The sequence below is a fragment of the Drosophila persimilis genome, unplaced genomic scaffold (genome assembly GCF_003286085.1).
Source record: "Drosophila persimilis strain 14011-0111.01,24,50 unplaced genomic scaffold, DperRS2 tig00000000-arrow-pilon, whole genome shotgun sequence".
Classification (NCBI taxonomy): Eukaryota; Metazoa; Arthropoda; class Insecta; order Diptera; family Drosophilidae; genus Drosophila; species Drosophila persimilis.
Window position 1 is genome coordinate 26455285 of NW_020825288.1, and position 18298 is coordinate 26473582.

Here is an 18298-nt window from a genome sequence, read left to right on the forward strand (position 1 = left end):
ATCCAACCCAAAATAACAGTAGCTGGCAATAAAAAATAGTTCGCGCCTAGACATATTTCAGATCCTATTTTAAAATTCAAATTTTACATAACCAAAAATAGACAGATACACCAGAAACAATACAAAATGGAGACTGCAGAAAATTATGGTGGTATGTTTAATAAATAAACATCTGTATGCATATATGAATTCTTTTGATTAGTATTTTGCAGCCAAACAATACACGTTTACGAAAAACCACAAGTGCTCTAGCGACTGGTATAACATCAGACTTTGCTAAATTTGCTGAAAAACGGAAGATTACATGATGGACATCTATGAATTAGTGCTGGTAAACGTCACGCAGAAGTTCTAAAGTTATTTTACGTTCTGGCTGAACGTATTTGTATATGATGTGCATTTTTCTGTGGACTGATGAGAATATAAACTTTTTGATATATCTTGTAAAGAACTCTCCGCACTTTTGGTATTCTTCTCGAACTATTATTTTCTGTCAAATAATAGACAGCAACTTTATTTGATTGTTCTTGTTTTCCAAATCGCGTTTTAATAGACATTTTGCTGATCAACTCGTTCTCTTTATTTAGTTCTGCTGCTGCAACATGTGACACGTCATAATATTATTACTATGGAGTACTCAAAATGCTGCGCTCGCTCGCTCTCACTGTATGGTTTTCCCTGATTCTGTCTCTGTGTCTGTATCTACATACGTAGCTAGTCCGTTGGAAAAGTCTAATATCATTACGTACTTCGTTTCCATCGTTTCAAATCTATGCCCATATGCCCATGTAATTACGATAACATTTTATGTTTTGTCATCACTATCATATGGCCTATTGTATGTTTGCTGCAAATACATCCCTGTTGTATGGAAAGGTTTTTAATGTGAATGTATTTTTTATAAATAAAGCCGTCGCCACTGTGAGAGTAAAATGTTCTATGAACACATTATTTTGGCCAAAAAAGGTCCGCTGGCCAAGATTTGGTTAGCAGCTCATTGGGATAAAAAAATTACAAAAGCCCATGTGTTTGAAACTAATATAGAAAAATCAGTGGAAGGCATATTACAGCCAAAAGTAAAATTGGCGTTAAGGACATCTGGCCATTTGTTGCTGGGTGTTGTGCGCATTTATTCAAGAAAAGCTAAATACTTGCTGGCCGATTGCAATGAAGCATTTGTTAAAATTAAGGTAAAGTATTTCAAATTTGATTCATCTGTCAGTCAAATGTATACATGTATACAAATTTTCAATCTTGTCTATTGTATAGATGGCATTTAGACCTGGCATGGTCGACTTACCAGAAGGCCACAGAGAAGCGAATGTTAACGCCATAACTTTACCTGAAGTGTTTCACGACTTTGATACTGCCTTACCCGAGTTGAATGACATAGACATTGAAGCTCAGTTCTCTATAAATCAGTCTAGAGCTGACGAGATAACAATGAGGGAGGATTACGGTAGCCTGTCAATTTCACTGCACGACGATGGATTTGGTGATATTGGATTTGAAGCTGAAACGCCTGAAATTATGCGGGGATCGTTGTCTACAAATATCAACGTAAGTAAAATATACATATATAGAATATAAATAACATCCATTCAAAGTAGGCTATAAAAAAACATAAAATAATAGTTTTCGATTTTAATACAATTTCTCATTGTATACGCATGTTGTTGACGCGTAAAACACAATCTTGAACTTTTGGTTGGAATTTCAGTTAAAATTAGAGGTACATATGTTTGTTCTGCTTTTGTTCTGAGTTTCTACTTTCACTACAAAAAAAAACTCTGTCAGGACCTCGCAAACTTAATTACAAACATTGAAATCATTTAAAGTTTTATGTTGAGAAAATCGTATTGAAAAATCGTATACTGTTCCATCAGTATATCTCGAGAACTTATATAGTTATATATAGATGCTAGCTGACTCGGCAGAGGTCTTTCTGCCGCGCGCAAAAAAAAATGTTCTTAATTAAATGTTACTAATTTATAGCGAAATATTTTTCTTCTCGAGTTGTCAACTTAAACTTCTCTCAAAAAATATATATTTTAAAGGTATAAATCGCCTTATACATCCAGCGTGGATGGTGCATTCGTCCAGGGAGTCGGAAAAATTACCAATCCTAAATAGATTTGAGTTAACTCTAACAATTCAATGTAATCAGTAGCGCATGAGTTTTTTGACAGAATTTAATTATTGCATTTTTCTGTCATTTAAATGAGTTGCAACCATATTTATATTTATATTTATATATTAGATTTGTGGTGAATATGGATGTGTGTAACGTCCAGAAGGAATCGTTTCCTATCCTATAAAGTATATATATTCTTGATCAGCATCAATAACCGAGTCGATTGTGCCCTGTCTGTCTGTCTGTTCCAAAAACACGAGAAAACAGAAAACGCAGAATCGTAGAGGATGACTTCTATCTATCTTCTAGAGTGCCAAATCTGAACCAGATCGTATAATTATTATAGCCAGAATAAAAAAAAAACAATTTCATTCTCTCTCACTCGGTGTCTCTCTAACACACAGGTTTTATGGTCGGTTTTACCAATTGCAAATATTATTTCTCAGAACCCATAAGAGCTAGTGCAACCAAATTTTCTATCCACACTCCTGTGATATCGGACCTTGACCGTTTTATGTCAAAATTTCACCACACCCCATTCCATTCCATTTGCCCCGCAAAGGACGAATACCTGGGGCATCCACAAATCTCAGAAACTATTAAGTCTAGAGCAACCAAATTTGGTATCCACACTCCTGTTAGATCTCACTATAAAACGTATATCTCAAAATTTTGAAATTTTTGAAATTTTGGGGGCTGGATTATATTTTAACATCCTAAATAACAAAAAAGTTCACTCTGATCGAGAGATATATAGTATAGCTCCCATAGCACAGTGGGCGAAATGGCCAACGGTGGCTACCAAGAAGTCTATTTCGGTTAAAAATTACATATTTTCAAATTTGTATAACAATAATGATTATTCACAAGAACAACACAAAGAAATGCAAGAAGGATAAAAACATTTTTAAGCACGTTGCTAAAAAAATGGAAAAAATGTAATGGTACAGTTTCACATTTCGAAAAGTGGTGGTGGGAGAAATGTTTCTAAAGCTATATCATTGAAGCAGAGGTCGTGGCAAAACATTAAAATGTGCTAGCAGTGATCCCAAACTTCCTATTAAATTCAGTAATGAGGAAGCTTTGGCGATTAATGTAGATGGGCGATTCACGAAAATTGCATATAAGCTAGTCAAAACGAAAACTAAATCTTAAAACGCAAATATTTTTCCAAGCTACGATTTATTGAGAAACGCAAAAGTAAAATTCTCACACCCGAAAGTTTTTACGTAAAAATACGATGGAAGATATTAAATCTGCTCTTCTATTTACATCTGATCCTTTAATTTCAAAGTTATCAAAATTGTCATCGAGGCTTTCCAAAAAAAAAAATATAGAGTTGGATAAAGAAGTTAGAGATTTTCTATTTTTTGTTCCGATAGATTTGATATTTGCATTTAAATATATTTAAAATTACATAAGGTGCACTAGTAAACTATCTTTGGAATGGTATTTTAAAATATTTAAATATTTTGAAGGATCAGAACTATCGTATCTATTTGATATGGTTGACCGATTCTACTGAAATTTGGTACAGTCATCCGGCTATTAACAATCATGCTAAACTACAAATTTAATTAAGATATCTCTTATATTACGCTTGTTATTAATTTAATGTCACTAGATTGGCCGTTTCGCTCACTGCGCATAGGCGCATTGGCCAAATATCGTATTTTTGAACTGTAACCTTAAGTCAGCACCTCTAAACGCTGTCGAATCGGGCTGTTTTATTACAAAAGGAACAATTTGAAACCCTAAGACTTTTGATTCCGACTAATTTGTGTTGCCTTTATTTGCTGAGTATTTATATATTTATTCTATTTATGCTTATTAAAGACAATAGCTATTAAAAATGCATCTACTTAAATTTTTTATTATTCTACCCCATTTTAGCAAGCTTATTTCGATTTAAATGTCTAAGAAAATTATAATTTTTTTTAGTTATTTCGTCGTTTTTCTCCGTGCTTGAGCTAAATTAATATCTTCAGTTATTTAAGTATCAATCTCGACATGGTGGAAACATTTATATTGCTATTAATCCAATTATTCAGCAACTTGTCATAGAAAAATTAAACATAACCTACAAAAGTAGTACAAAAGTAACCTATAAAATAAGTACCCGTTTATGGAATTTCTTTCACATCTTATACAATTTTTTTAATCAAAATAATTAAAAGATCAAATTCACTTTTAGTTTTCTAATCTACAGTAGAGTATACAAATATTTAACAGAAGCATTTTTTATTTAAAATATATATTTTATGATCGATTAAACCAAAAAAATATAAACAAGGAGTCGTCAAAAAAATAAGCACAGCAATTCTAAAAAGCGAAAAAATTCTAAAAGCGTATCAACATGTATCCGTTTTTGTCTTATTATTTGTTATCCTATACATATTTTGTTCGTATATTTTTGTATATTATACAAATTTACAGGATATATAGCCACACTTATTTTGGATGACTTGGATCTCATAGCACGTTTTTTTCTCAGCATAAGGTTGCATAATGTCTGTCAATATGTTTTAATACCTGAATTGGGACAGGATCAGTTATGCAATGTACCGGCTCAACGCCATGCCAAGAAAAACAGCCCCAGACACCTGTACACCGCCTTCCGTTCATAACCATTTTCGTTGTGTATTATTCCACACTTAAGACCCATCTGGCCCAGACCATGCCAAATTATTTACGAAAAATTGTTGCTCTATCTTCAAATATTTTACTCGGAGTAAAAACTCTTTTCGGGCTATACGTTCTAGTATGTCTGTATATTGAAGTCTCCGACGAACCATTAAAGCTGGTATTTCTTTGTCAATTTGAGTGGCTATGGCCTTGGAAGACACGAAAGGATTCTTTTTTGCAAGAATTATAATGCAGTTGTCCGTTGTTTGTAATGACTTCTTCCATCCTCGATTTTCAGTAAGCACTTTTGATTTTAACAATATAACATTCTGAACAAAAAATACCGCGCGTCCAACACTTTTCGCAACTTCCCGGAGACTTTTCCTTTCTTTTGAAGTCTTCTTTTCTTCAGCAGTACCGCCAACTTTTTTTTAATCCTTTAAAATTTATAAATAACACCAGTGTACTTATTATTTTGACCTGACCGAAAATGCCAATCCAGCTAAAATGTAAGGATAGAATTTAATAAAGACTAACCTTTCAAAATAAAAACAATTGGCATGCATTCATTTACAAAAATTCGATATTAGTTAATATACACTTTCTACATTAATTTAACATAGTTAGCCTGTGGCACAAGATGGAACGAAAAAAGTTGTTGTCCACAATAGACAATAGACACAATAGGATATTTTTAGAGGGGTGAATGCTGCAGGGACGACTGATATTAGAGCAGGTTCGGGTTGGGTCTGCGTTGGGAAGTAAATTCGAACATCAACTTCTTTATGGCTTCCCTAATTGCTCTTTTTAACTTTGCATTAGTTTTTATATTCTATATTGTTGTGTAATTGTGTATATCCCGTTTGAGCTTCTTCCTTTTGTCGACTTTGCCTCTTTAGAGGAGTTAGAGATCTTTGGTCAATTGGGGAAAGGTAGTACGAGGCAGGGTAAAGGTGGTGTTTTGTGGAATAGATAGATGGGAACTCTGAGCTACTATTTTTTAAAATTAAAGCGCCTTCTCAGTTGACATTGTTGTTTGGTTGAATTTTGGAAGTGTAATTGATTATGTTTATCCTAAAGAGATCCCAGTTCGCATTTTTGAGTTTAAAGGCTGGTTTGAGGCGGATGGGTTGTTGAATAAAGATAATAAAATAGGAAAGTGGTCGCTTCCGTGTAGATAGTCTATTACTTCCAATAGATAGATCAATAGATCGATGTGTGTAAATTCTTTGTGTGTTATGAATGGGGTGGGGGATTTGTCGTTAGGCATGATATAATTTGAGCGGTCTAAAAATGCAGCTACTGTTTTACCTTTGAAGTTGACCATAGATGAGCCCCAGTAAGGGTACCAGTTGTTGAAGTCACCCAGCACTAAAGTTTGATTTTTTAAGGAGATGTAGACGGAAATTATGTTGAGCTTTTTTTTATACTTTATGGTAGCATTGGGGAATTGGAATTGGTGTATGCGAGATGGAGTTGCTTATCAGGGGAGCTGTGACTCCAAATGCGTTAATGATGTTGTTGTTGCAATATAGGGTGTTAACCGGAATTGGGAGCGAGTTGTAATTAGTTATAATTTTAATTAGTTTCCTGTAAGGCTATAATTTTTGAGTGTTGTATGCTGTTCCGAGTGTTTTGTAATTCTTTATAGTTATTCCTATATCCGCGTATGTTCCATTGTATTATTTTTAGTGACATGACTTTTGTAATATACTATAAGTTTTTGTCGGAGTTAGCATATAAGGTTATATATGTAAATCTACGATTTTTAATTTGTGTTTAATTTTTTTTAAAATCTAGTGGAATTGCTGTTGTTGCTAAAATTTATGTCGTTTGAGGTGTATTTTAGTCTTCGCTCATTACTTCTATTTTCTCTTGTTTCCTATGTTTTTATACCCAAAATGAGTAAAGTGGTATATTAGATGTGAGATTGTTTAACGCCTAGTTCTCAGAGACTATATGAGCTAGAGCGACGAAATGTATCCAGATTCCTGTGATATCACACTGTATCAAGTTTGTTACACGTTTAATGGTCGGCTTTGCCTGTCGCCTAAGATGAGCACCTAGATCTCCAAGACTATAAGAGCTAGAGCAACCAAGTTTGGTATCCACACGCCTGTGATATCGCACCTGTTCAAGTGTATTTCGAAATTCCACCCCGCTTCCTTCGGGCCCTGCATATCATACCATTTCTGGCCGCATCTCTGGCCCGTACGGCCTTCGTCAAATGTGCTTTTCCGGTCCCGCCTAAATTCAGCTGTCCAATATGAAATGGTTAAAATCGATGGTGCATATTCCCCATAATCTTCGTTCAACTAATTTTTAATTTCTTCGTTAGATTTCTTTTTTAAACACAGAAAGCTCATGAAAGCTAATCAATATTCGGTTTCACTGCAAAAGTGACCATACTAAAATCCCGCCAAAATTAACAGTGTTGACAAAACCGGCTGAGAGAAACCACCAATCTAATAAAATAATTATGGGTGGTTAGAAATATGTTCTTTTGGTAAGGCCGATTGTGACGTCCTTTGGCTCCCTTTGCGTAGTTTAGTGTACGATGTTCGGATACGGTTACTGGCATACACACATTTGATGAAATAGGTCATCTTAAGAAATTTTATGTCCTTTTATGAGTCCAATTTCCCCCGCACGTAAAGTCAATTATTTTTTTGATCGTGAATGGTGAAAGTTAAAATTTTTTCCTTAATATCGTTCTGGGAGATAATTGATTATTTTGGCACGGGCGATAGTAAGTTTTTTATTTAGTTTTTGGACAACAATGTTGTCTGTGCGCATCGGCCAACATCTATTTTTCATCCCGATCAGACCACTTTTCGGGTACCTATGTACATATGTCATCTTTTTTGGGAGGTCTTAGTTGCTAAAGTCCTCCCAAATGGCTCTACCGATTTTCGTGAAATTTTGCGTGCTTATAGGTTAGGTGTGCGCATCGGCCAACATCTACGGGATAAAAATCCCGATCACACCACTGTTCGGGTACTTTTTTTGGAATGTCCGGAAAACATGTAGTCATATCTATAGAAAATAGTAGAGTAATTTGTGTTCCTGTGCAGTTTAATGCTGCATACTTCAGCAAGCATACTGTCCCAATGATTGTCGTCTTCTAGCAAGCATAGTGCAAGGCATGCATCTTTATACGTTGGATACTGTTGTCCATCTACGTTACGTATATCTTGAAATGACAATGGTCCGGTGATAAAAGCACTCAGTCTGCCTTAGATTGACTGTACATACACGACCCAAAACACAGACCCAAAAAATAGATGTTGGACGATGCGCACACCTAACCGATAAGCACACAAAATTTTACAAAAATTTGTCGAGCCATTTCGGAGGAATTTAGCAAAAAAGCTTGTGACACGAGATATATTATTTATTTATATATATATATTTATATATTAGATCATATAAACAAGTAATACTAATTAAAATGTTTTCTTTTAAGGATAAGCTTTTCGATAGTGACGTCTTAGCAGATATAGAGTCAGATGATCCAAATGCAAGAGGAACCCAGGCAGAAATATCCGGAGATCGACTAGACGGCGATGGCTTTGGAGATTCGTTTGGCCGTAAGTTCATAAAATATTTACAATCTGTTTCAGAACTAAAAACCAAAAAGTTGTCCTTCGGAAACAAACGTAATTTTTAAACTGTTGTACAACTTTGGTCCACTCAAATGTTAAACGCGCTAAAACTCAGTCGGTGATTTGTAGAATAAAGCGTTTCAGTAAAGTAAATGTGCTAATAACACTATGCAACAGTATTTTTATGACACGAACCAAAACGACTGTTTCTGATAGATTTGGGGCTTTAACATTTTTTTAGTGATACATTTTTTTCCTGGTATTTTCAAGTACAGTAGAATCCGGATATAACGACACTCAAGGTACCGACGATTTTGCCTCGTTATATTCGGAAGATACTCTGACCAACAGGAGCAAAAAAAACAATTTTTTTTGTTTATTTTATGGTTTTATTTATTTATTTATTTTTATGGTAAAACGAATTAATTTTTAATAAAAACAAACAATTTAATTCAATAATATGGTTTTTTCATAAAAAGTCGTATACATATAATGCATATTCATAAGCATAATATATGTGGTTTTTTTTTTATTCTTAATTAAAATAATCAGTATTTTTTGATTGTTTAGCAGTAGTTTTTGACGAGACATGCTGTGCGTTAACCTCCCGTCATTAAAATTTGAATGGACAAATCTATTCAGAATTTCTGCTGCTTTAAATGTCTCCAAAACGCTAAGTGATGACACATCTTTATTTTGATTTTCGACGTTGTCGTCGCTGTCCTGTCCGTCATCTAATATTTGTTTAACAATTTTGTCTTCGGAAGGTTCCTCACAAATCGCCACACCATTGTCAATAAGAACATATTCATCCAGTTCTTCCTTTGAAATCGGTGCCGATCACTGATAAATACATACATTTCTAACAGGGTCGCTTAATGCTTAATTTTTTTGTCATTATTTCGCTGTATTTTCGTCCAATAGCCGATTTTTAAATTTACACTACTGGCCAAAAAAATAAGTACATCGGTGTCGTGCTAGTTTGTTAAGGAATAGCTCGAATTTTTGTAAGTGTATGGATGCCAATTGTTTATATTTGGAAAGGTTACAGTCTTGCCAAATATTTAAATCAAAAATTAAAGTGGGGAACCATCTTAATAAAATTCTATTCATACATTTTTGCAGAATGGGCATTTTTGGTCTGGCCAAAATAATAAGTACGCTGGTGCTATTTATATATTTGAAAGGATTGGATAAGGATTTGGTCAAAGGATTGTTGTTTTTTATTGAGTTCCTTCATATTTAAGTACATGAGAGTTAAAAAAAATTCTTTAGATAGGCCGTACTCCTGAAGAAAGGAAGTTTTCCATAAGTCTTCAAAAAGAAAGGAAAATTCTCCGGGAAAATGGCGAAAAGTCTTGGACGATCGGCATTTTTGGTTCAGAATACTTTCAAATCTAAAGTGCTTATTGAAAATCGAGGATGGAAGAAGAAATCTTTACAAACAACGGACACCCGCATCATCAGTCTTGCAAAAAAGGATCAGTTCATGTCTTCCAAGGCCAAATACGCTCAAATTGGGAAAGAAAAATCAGGTCTGATGGTTCGTCGGAGACTTCAATATATAGACCTAACAGGACGTATAGTCCGAAAAGTTCCCTTACTCCGAGTAAAAATTTTGAAGATGATGCAAAAAGTCGTTGAAAATCATTTGGCATGGTCTGGGTCAGATGGGTCTTAGAAGTGGAATAATATATTATTGAGAGATGAAACAACAATAAATCTTTTTGATAATGACTCCAGAAGATGTATACAACGACCCAAAGGCAAAGAATTCGACTTCCGGTACACAAAGAAAATGGTTAAGAACGGAGACCGATGTATAGGTATCTGAGGCTATTTTTCTTGGCATGGCGTTGAGCCGGTACATCGCATAACTGATCATGTGATCCAATTCGGGTATAAAAACATATTGACAGTCATTATACAATCTTAAGCTGAGGAAAACATGCCCTTGAGATGGGTCTTTCTACCGGAAAATTACCCAAAGCACACCTTAAAGGTGGTGAAGGCTTGGTTTGCGGGAAAACATGTAAACGTTATGGCTTGGCTAAGTCAGTCTCCTGACTTAAACCCATTTTAAAACCTTTGGGGTGACTTAAAACGTCGAATTAGTAAAAATTTCTTTTCGAAAAGAAAAAGAATTGTGGAGAATTTGTGCAAAAAACGTGGTGTGAGATTCCAGTGGAGACTTACCCCAAACTTTTTGCTAGTATGCCAAGAAGAATGGCCGAAATCATCCAAAATAAGTGTGGCTATATAGGATACTATTAAAAGATTATAAATTATAAGAAAAAAGTGTACAAATTTTGATACGCTTTTAGTTTTTCGCTTTGTAGAATTGCTGTACTTATTATTTTGGCCAGCCCTTATTTATGATTTTAAGGTTTAATCGATCATAAAATATATATTTGATATGAAAAACGCTTATGACAAACATTTTTATAGTCTATTGTAGGTTAGAAACCTAAAAGTAAATTTGATTTTTTAATTATGTTTATTAGAAAAGTTTTATAGGACGTGAAAGAAAGTTCATAAGCGTGTACTTATTATTTTGGCCAGTAGTGTAGTTAAGTGCCAGTTGTCAAACAAGACATGGGTCAAGAAGAGCTTTACTAAATTGTTTCTATATGTATTGTATTAAAAGTTTACAAAATCAGTGTTTGTGACCGGGCTACCCAATTGGCCACTGTAGTTTTTTGTTTGTGTTTTGGTCAAAGCGGGTTTTTTTATGTTTGTCAGCCAATTATAATTAGTTGAAATTAATATTTACATTGTATTTTGTGTATATCTTAAGGGAAGGATAGTTAAAGAGAGGGTTTAGGGCTGTTTGGGGGATTCAGTCATAGCGATAAGGAAGGTCCAGCGGGTGATATCTTCTTGGACGGCGGGTGATGGTGCTGTTATCAAGCAGGTTTCATGGCCAGGGGGTGTCGTGGCGCGTCTGTCTAGGCGCTCCATGTGTTCTTTGTACACAAAGATTAGATGTCTTTACCGTGGATTACCTTGGAGTGGTGTAGATGTTCTTTGGAGATACTGGAATAGCTGGCAGAGCCACATTGGAATCCAATAGGTCCACATGGGTTTCATTATGGTCTTATAGATTAGTAGCTTGACATGAAGACTCAGATTATACAGAGATGTTTTGTTCAACCTTTCATGGAGTTGGTTTGGTTCGTGGCTTAAAACTATACAGCCAACTAATATGCTCCGTATTTGATAAATTCGATGCCTGAGAGCGAGGATAATTTGATTAGGTCTTTAAAAATCGCAATGGATAAGTTCTTAGCAGAAAACTCAAAATTACTTGCTGGGGCAATACTCAAGTTTGACTTTGTACATTCGTTTATGTGAACTTAGCCAAAACCCGAAGATCATTTATTTCATAATCAATATATTTCCCCTGTATTTTCTTTTATTTAGAACCAGAACTCTTTGAAGACGACCTATTTGGGGAGCCAACCCAACCAGCAGAGCAAACTAAAACCGATACAGCTGTAGTAAACATGCCCGATGACTCAGATGATGATGGTATTGATAACTTTAACAATCTTCCTTCTCCGAGCTCAGTTGCTGACGACAATGGCGGTTAGTATATATGAATCTATAAATCTAATATTGTTATTCAGCTTTCAAAACTATTTTATCATTTAAAGATAATAACTTAATTGAAGAGGCCAACGTGTCTGATAGTGCGGCGTTAAATGACTTGACGCTTGTTCCAAATGAGGATGAAGGCTTTGCACTGGCACCCATTGATGCAACTGTTTATAAAGGCGTAACAAAGGCCAAGCGCAAGAGAAAACTTATTATAGACGAAATCAAAAATATTTCAGGAGAAGAGATGAAGGCTCAATTAGCCGATACATCTGATATATTGACCACTCTCGATCTTGCTCCGCCTACAAAAAGGTATAACTTAAATTGTATTCGTGTTGAATTTTAAAACCTATTCCATTTTGTTTAGACTTATGTATTGGAAGGAAACTGGAGGTGTTGAGAAGCTGTTTTCGTTGCCATCCAGATCCATACCTGCCCGTGCCCTGTTGAATAATTACAATCGACAATTACTATCACATTCAACGTCGTTAGAAGATTTCACAAGTGTAGCGCCTATGGAAATCCTAGCACTGGAGTTTTATGCTCATGAAAACGATACTTCGCTTATTATTATAAATAAAAAAGGGCGAAAGAGAAAGAATGAGTTTTCTTCACTTCAATCATCTGACCATATTGCAGATGCACTTATCCAAAGTTTAGAAGCGCCCGAAGCTATGAGGGAGCACCAAAAACTGTTAGGAATATCTGCTGTGTCGCTGGACATCGCCACAAAAGAGCAAGAGAGCCATGCAGGTCAAAGTGAATCAGCCCTGTTTGATAATATGAGAAGTCCAACATTATTATCTCTGAATGGCATGGAACCAATTTCATCAATTAATGAGTTGCCATTAACTCCAAGAAACACAAGCCATGACATGGGGGACGACTTTAACCACGGGGACTCGACGCCGGCTGGCCTGGATCATGGAGATATGACTCCACAGCACCATAGCATGGAAGAAATTGATAATATTTCGAATCTTCCAAGCGATAAAATAAGCTCGCTAATTAATGAGGCCGAAACCGGACACAATACGGATGAAAACTGCTTTCAAAAGCCCAGCGATATTTCAACGGATTGGAACAACTACGATTTTCCCCCGTCTGAGGGTCAAGTACGTATAACTTAATTTTTTTTATTTACATTAGAATCAAATTGTTTCACATACACTATTATTTGTATGCACAGAATCATAGTGAAGAACAGATGGAGAATGAAACGGATGAACAATTTGAGGAACGAGTATTGAATAAGAGAGCAGCTCAACTTTTTATTGATGTTAGATCACAGTTCAACAATAAAGAGAACCTGGCGCTGTCTCATCTAACTGTAGGGAACTCAAGGAAGCAGGTAAGAGTACATGCCTTCAAGCGGTTATAAATGTGATGTTCACTCTTTATGAATTTAATCTCTATTGTTCGCCACGAGCGACGTCTCCTTAAGAGGGTGAGGTTAGTCGGATATGTCTATAATGCTCTTGCTTTTTTATGTAATTCATCATGAGCAGGTCCCGTTATGCTTCAAAGTTTTAGATTGTAGAATTTTTTTTTGTTTTGAAGGGGCTTAAGGGTGCGGTAATGTGGCAACATTCCAAAGTAGAACTGTTTTTTTATTCTGCCTGTTATATATATGAGAACGAAACTGCGATCATAGATGACCAATTAGATAGCGTCCTTGTGTAAGGATACCGAAACGAGAATTGATTACTGCTTGGATTTGGCAGAACAATGTCCGCAGATCGTCAAGACAAAGAGTGACGATCCCACGGAGCAATACAAATTCTGTATGGACTCCTTTACTGCTGCCTCCCATAAACCCTCGAGCGAGCGATGCGGTATGAGTCGATAAACGAAGCAATAATTATGAACTGCTCCTCGCTCATGAATAGCTGCCGAAGGTCCTCCAACTCGGTCCTTGCGCGCACAAAAATGGTAGAAATGTCCGCCCAAATGCATCGGGAAATGGCGCGCGTGGCAACGAATCGTTTAAGGGCCCTCAAAAAAGAACCAGTTGTTGGCTCCTATTGGTGAAGATGGCCACACGGCCGTTGTTGCAAAACAGATGACTCTTTTTAGAGAGTCTTTGAGGAAAAACTTTTATCAAGAACCATCTTTCTTATTGGAAAAAACAGTAAAAGAAAACATGACTATCAGCCAGCCTCCGGTTTTCACTTTCGCAAAACTTTTCCGATTTTTTTTTTGTGCTCCCGTTTTTATTTCCTCGTCGAAATTAAAAATAATCGGCTTTTTATAAAACAAAATGAATCTCAATTGCAAAAGGATAAAACAAATATGCCACCATTACCAGGGCAATTTAGCTTGTACATTCTTTTTACATAATTTTTAATTTACATAATTCTTAACCGAACCTCAAATATGGCTCGAAAATAACAGCACTACAACAACACTACAGAGTATCATATCCCTATGTATTTTGGGGCCCTGAACACGAAACAAAAAACCAATATGACGAAACATGGTGGAAACTTATCACTTGTCACTCGGTGGTTTTCGGGGTCAATAATTTCGAATTTGAAGTCAGTTTTAGTCAATAGGGTCGGATTCACTTAAAACGAATAACTCACCGACAATGCTACATCTACATTTTCCCCCTCGAAATAAAGCTTTTGAAAAGAAAAGAACTCGATACATCTCGAAACAAAAACTGACATCAAATTCGCAATCAGTGACCTCAAAAGCCCCAAACGACGAGTTTCAAGCAAATTCGATGAATTTTTGAACTGAGTTTCCACCATGTTTCGATAAAAACCGCTTACGCAGTTCAACTTTGTTGTTAGAACGTTGTGGTTCATATAGGTGCACCAATTAATTTGTTAACCATTAGCAATTTAATTTAATGTTACATGCCGTTACTCTGAGCTCGTCAAATATGTTTAATTCAGAATTGTATCTAAGATGTGCTGATCTTCTAAAATCGCGAACTTTCTGAAGTCGTTTAGCTTCAAAACAATCAATAAAGTAATTTTTAAGACGCTGTTTATTTACGTATTTAAGTATTCAGATCAGTTGTTTTTGTTTGCCAAAATTGATGAGAAAATTAAACATTTCGATACCAAATATTTGTGAAAACGGGAGCACCTAAAAACGAAAAGAACCCGAGCATGGCTGTATAAAAATACCGGAAAAGTGAACTTTGGTTTTTTTTTTAATACGTTTTCAGAACAAAGCTAATGAAATTATATGCCAACTAGATAAATTAGCTGAGTTTCAATCAATTTAGAAAAGAATTTGAGAACAAAAGGAATTGTATTTTTATTGACCTTTAATTTTTTGGGCCCATCGAACGATTTGACACAACAAACTTAATCCCTTACGAAGTTCCTCAGACGAGATGTCAAGCGACTTCGTTCTACGTATGAACTTCTGAACGCATGGTATACAAGTCCCTGCGCTGTAGTAGACTTGTACGACGACGGTAGCCAATAGCTCAGCATCAGACGGACTGTGGGAGATAAGGGCGACAATGCAACCATGGCGGTAGGACTTGGGAGTAATGGTCAGGAGCCATTTATTGAACTATCTCTTCAAATTTCAAGAAAATCGTTCGAGCCATTTCGGAGAAGTTCAATAACAAACATTGTAACCCGAGAATTTAATATATTTGAGCAATGCCAATAAGACGCAGAGAGGCCAATTTGAGTTCAAATCTAGAACCATGCGAGATATATAAATAATCCAACAAAAAAATGTAGACGAGCGTTTAAGCATGGCGCAGTTACGTGAATCACAGTCGAGATGAACTAAATCAACAAAGGCAACTAGAACGGAGAGTAACGCGGAGGCACATAGTCGACAGACGTAGAAGAATTAACCAGCAACGCAAAAAGCGTAGAGGAATTTACCAAAAACGTAACAAACGCAGAGGAATCGACCAAAAACGCCAACAATTTCATCGAGCATTTTAGTCATTTTTAGCATTCCCGTTATTCCACGTTTTACGTACGCTGATGAAATCAACGCTTGTGGTCGCGACTGTGGTGTTATGTTGAAAAAGTACAGCTGACGGTGAACATGCGCGTTAAAATAATTGAGGATCCATCCGGCGAAACTTTTTCTAAACAACTGTTAGATATTGGCTATGGGAATGTTGCTGTACATGAAAATACTGGATTCATAAAATTACAGACGGACTAGCAAAATACTCTCATCGGTAACATATTTCCCGATGTACATACACAATATGAAAATCATAATTGGCTGGCAGAAAGAGCGAGTTTGGCAACAAAAAATGTGGAAGTCAATGGGTTAAATTTAAAGATACAACAGTTGTTGCCTGGGTACTTGGTGTCATACAAATCTATCGATGCAGTTTACGATACCAACGAAACTGTGAATTATCCAATTGAGTTTTTAAATTCTTTGGATTTGCCAGGAATGCCACCACACCAATTAAAATTTATGTTTGGATCTCCAACCATTCTGCTTCGCAATTTGACCCCACCACGGCTGTGTAATGGCACACGATTAGTCGTTAAAAAACTAATAAGAGACGTTATTGAAGCCAGGAATCCCTATGATTAATACAGATGTGTCAACTGAATTCAAATGCAATCAATTCTCAATTAGATTGGCATTCGCTATGATGATTAATAAGTCACAAGGCCAGACATAGCCTGTATGCGGCTTAGATTTGAAAACACCATGCATTTCCCGCGGACAACTATATGTGGCATGTTCACGCGTGGGAAAACCATCCAGTTTGTTTGTGTTGGCGAAAGACGGACAAACCAAGAATATTGTACACTCTATTGCGCTGAGATATTAATCTTTATTGTTAAGTAATCTTATAATTTATAAGTAAATGCCCTCATACTTATAGAACAGTTATTTTTATTGAACTGAAAGAATGTTTCCTAGAAATAATATTCATGGCAAAGCAACGTTTGCCAGGTCCCCTAGTTACTATATAATAGATAATGCGTGACCACTCAGAATTACCCAAATTTTATATTTGTCGGCGTACTTGTTTATGAAGATTGTTTGGTGTATTCCTAACAGCCTGTTTAAAAATTAAAGATTTAAAGGTGTAGATATATTAGAAAACCAGTAGTTTCAATGATGTATAAACCTTGGCGCGCGACGAAACTGTCCACATCTTCTACAAAAAGTCTAATTTTTTAACTAATTATTGTATTTTTGATTTTTTCAGGCCGCTCAAAAGTTTTACTCCCTGCTTGTATTGAAGAAATTTAGGGTGCTCCATATTACCCAATCCGCTCCCTATGCAGATATTGCCATCACAAGAGGACCAACATTTGAGAATCCAAAAATGTAATAAAATTATTTTAAGAATGCAAATAGTATAAGTGTATTTGTTACCATATATTTTGGGTTGCACATATATATACATAGATCACCTATAATTTATTTTAAATAGTAAATAAATCTGAATTAATTAATCCCGACTATTGTATTTCATTTCACGTATCCAACTCATGGAGTCCATGAGTATCGGGTAAACATTATTCAAGTTACTGAATAAGTTCGTTCGTTCATTTTTATTCTGTGAACTAAGTCTGTCTATTAGTTTGTTTTTTTTTTGTTCATCGTTTAATTGTAAAGTCTAATTTATACTTTAAGGCCTATATGTAAATAATGTACTACCATTTATGGAAAAACGTAACTTCGCAAATTTATTTTAATTTGTACTAGGCAACTGATATCATTGAGGTACAACCAATAGTTTCAATTATCTAATATTGAGCGATACGACAAAGAGTGCGTGCGAGAGAGACAGAAAATCAGTCTGAGCGTGTCGTCGTGCGCTGCGTAGCCACTGCAAATTGATTTCCTTTTGGCTATAAAAATGATCCGATCTGATTCAGATTCGGCAATCTGGTAGATATGGCTTCAAGCAAATTCGATGAATTTTTGAACTGAGTTTCCACCATGTTTCGATAAAAACCGCTTACGCAGTTCAACTTTGTTGTTAGAACGTTGTGGTTCATATAGGTGCACCAATTAATTTGTTAACCATTAGCAATTTAATTTAATGTTACATGCCGTTACTCTGAGCTCGTCAAATATGTTTAATTCAGAATTGTATCTAAGATGTGCTGATCTTCTAAAATCGCGAACTTTCTGAAGTCGTTTAGCTTCAAAACAATCAATAAAGTAATTTTTAAGACGCTGTTTATTTACGTATTTAAGTATTCAGATCAGTTGTTTTTGTTTGCCAAAATTGATGAGAAAATTAAACATTTCGATACCAAATATTTGTGAAAACGGGAGCACCTAAAAACGAAAAGAACCCGAGCATGGCTGTATAAAAATACCGGAAAAGTGAACTTTGGTTTTTTTTTTAATACGTTTT

The 18298-nt window shown here is 35.5% G+C and overlaps 1 protein-coding gene across 1 annotated transcript; it reads left to right on the forward strand.

The window, feature by feature from the left end:
• Positions 1–899: 899 nt before the first annotated feature.
• On the forward strand, positions 900–17390 carry LOC6594402 (double-strand-break repair protein rad21-like protein 1). The gene is made up of 8 exons (XM_002019312.2): positions 900–1190; positions 1270–1560; positions 8226–8349; positions 11788–11952; positions 12021–12276; positions 12332–13079; positions 13154–13315; positions 17135–17390. Exons 1-8 carry the CDS (start codon positions 933–935, stop codon positions 17258–17260), a joined length of 2130 nt encoding a protein of 709 aa, XP_002019348.1. The 5' UTR covers positions 900–932; the 3' UTR covers positions 17261–17390.
• Positions 17391–18298: the final 908 nt, after the last annotated feature.

Coding starts and splice junctions, on each gene's coding strand:
- LOC6594402 (XM_002019312.2), top strand. CDS start 933: ATGTTCTATGAACACATTATTTTGGCCAAAAAAGGTCCGCTGGCCAAG. Junction 1,191..1,269: donor AAGCATTTGTTAAAATTAAG/GTAAAGTATTTC, acceptor TCTATTGTATAG/ATGGCATTTAGACCTGGCAT. Junction 8,350..11,787: donor CTTTGGAGATTCGTTTGGCC/GTAAGTTCATAA, acceptor TCTTTTATTTAG/AACCAGAACTCTTTGAAGAC.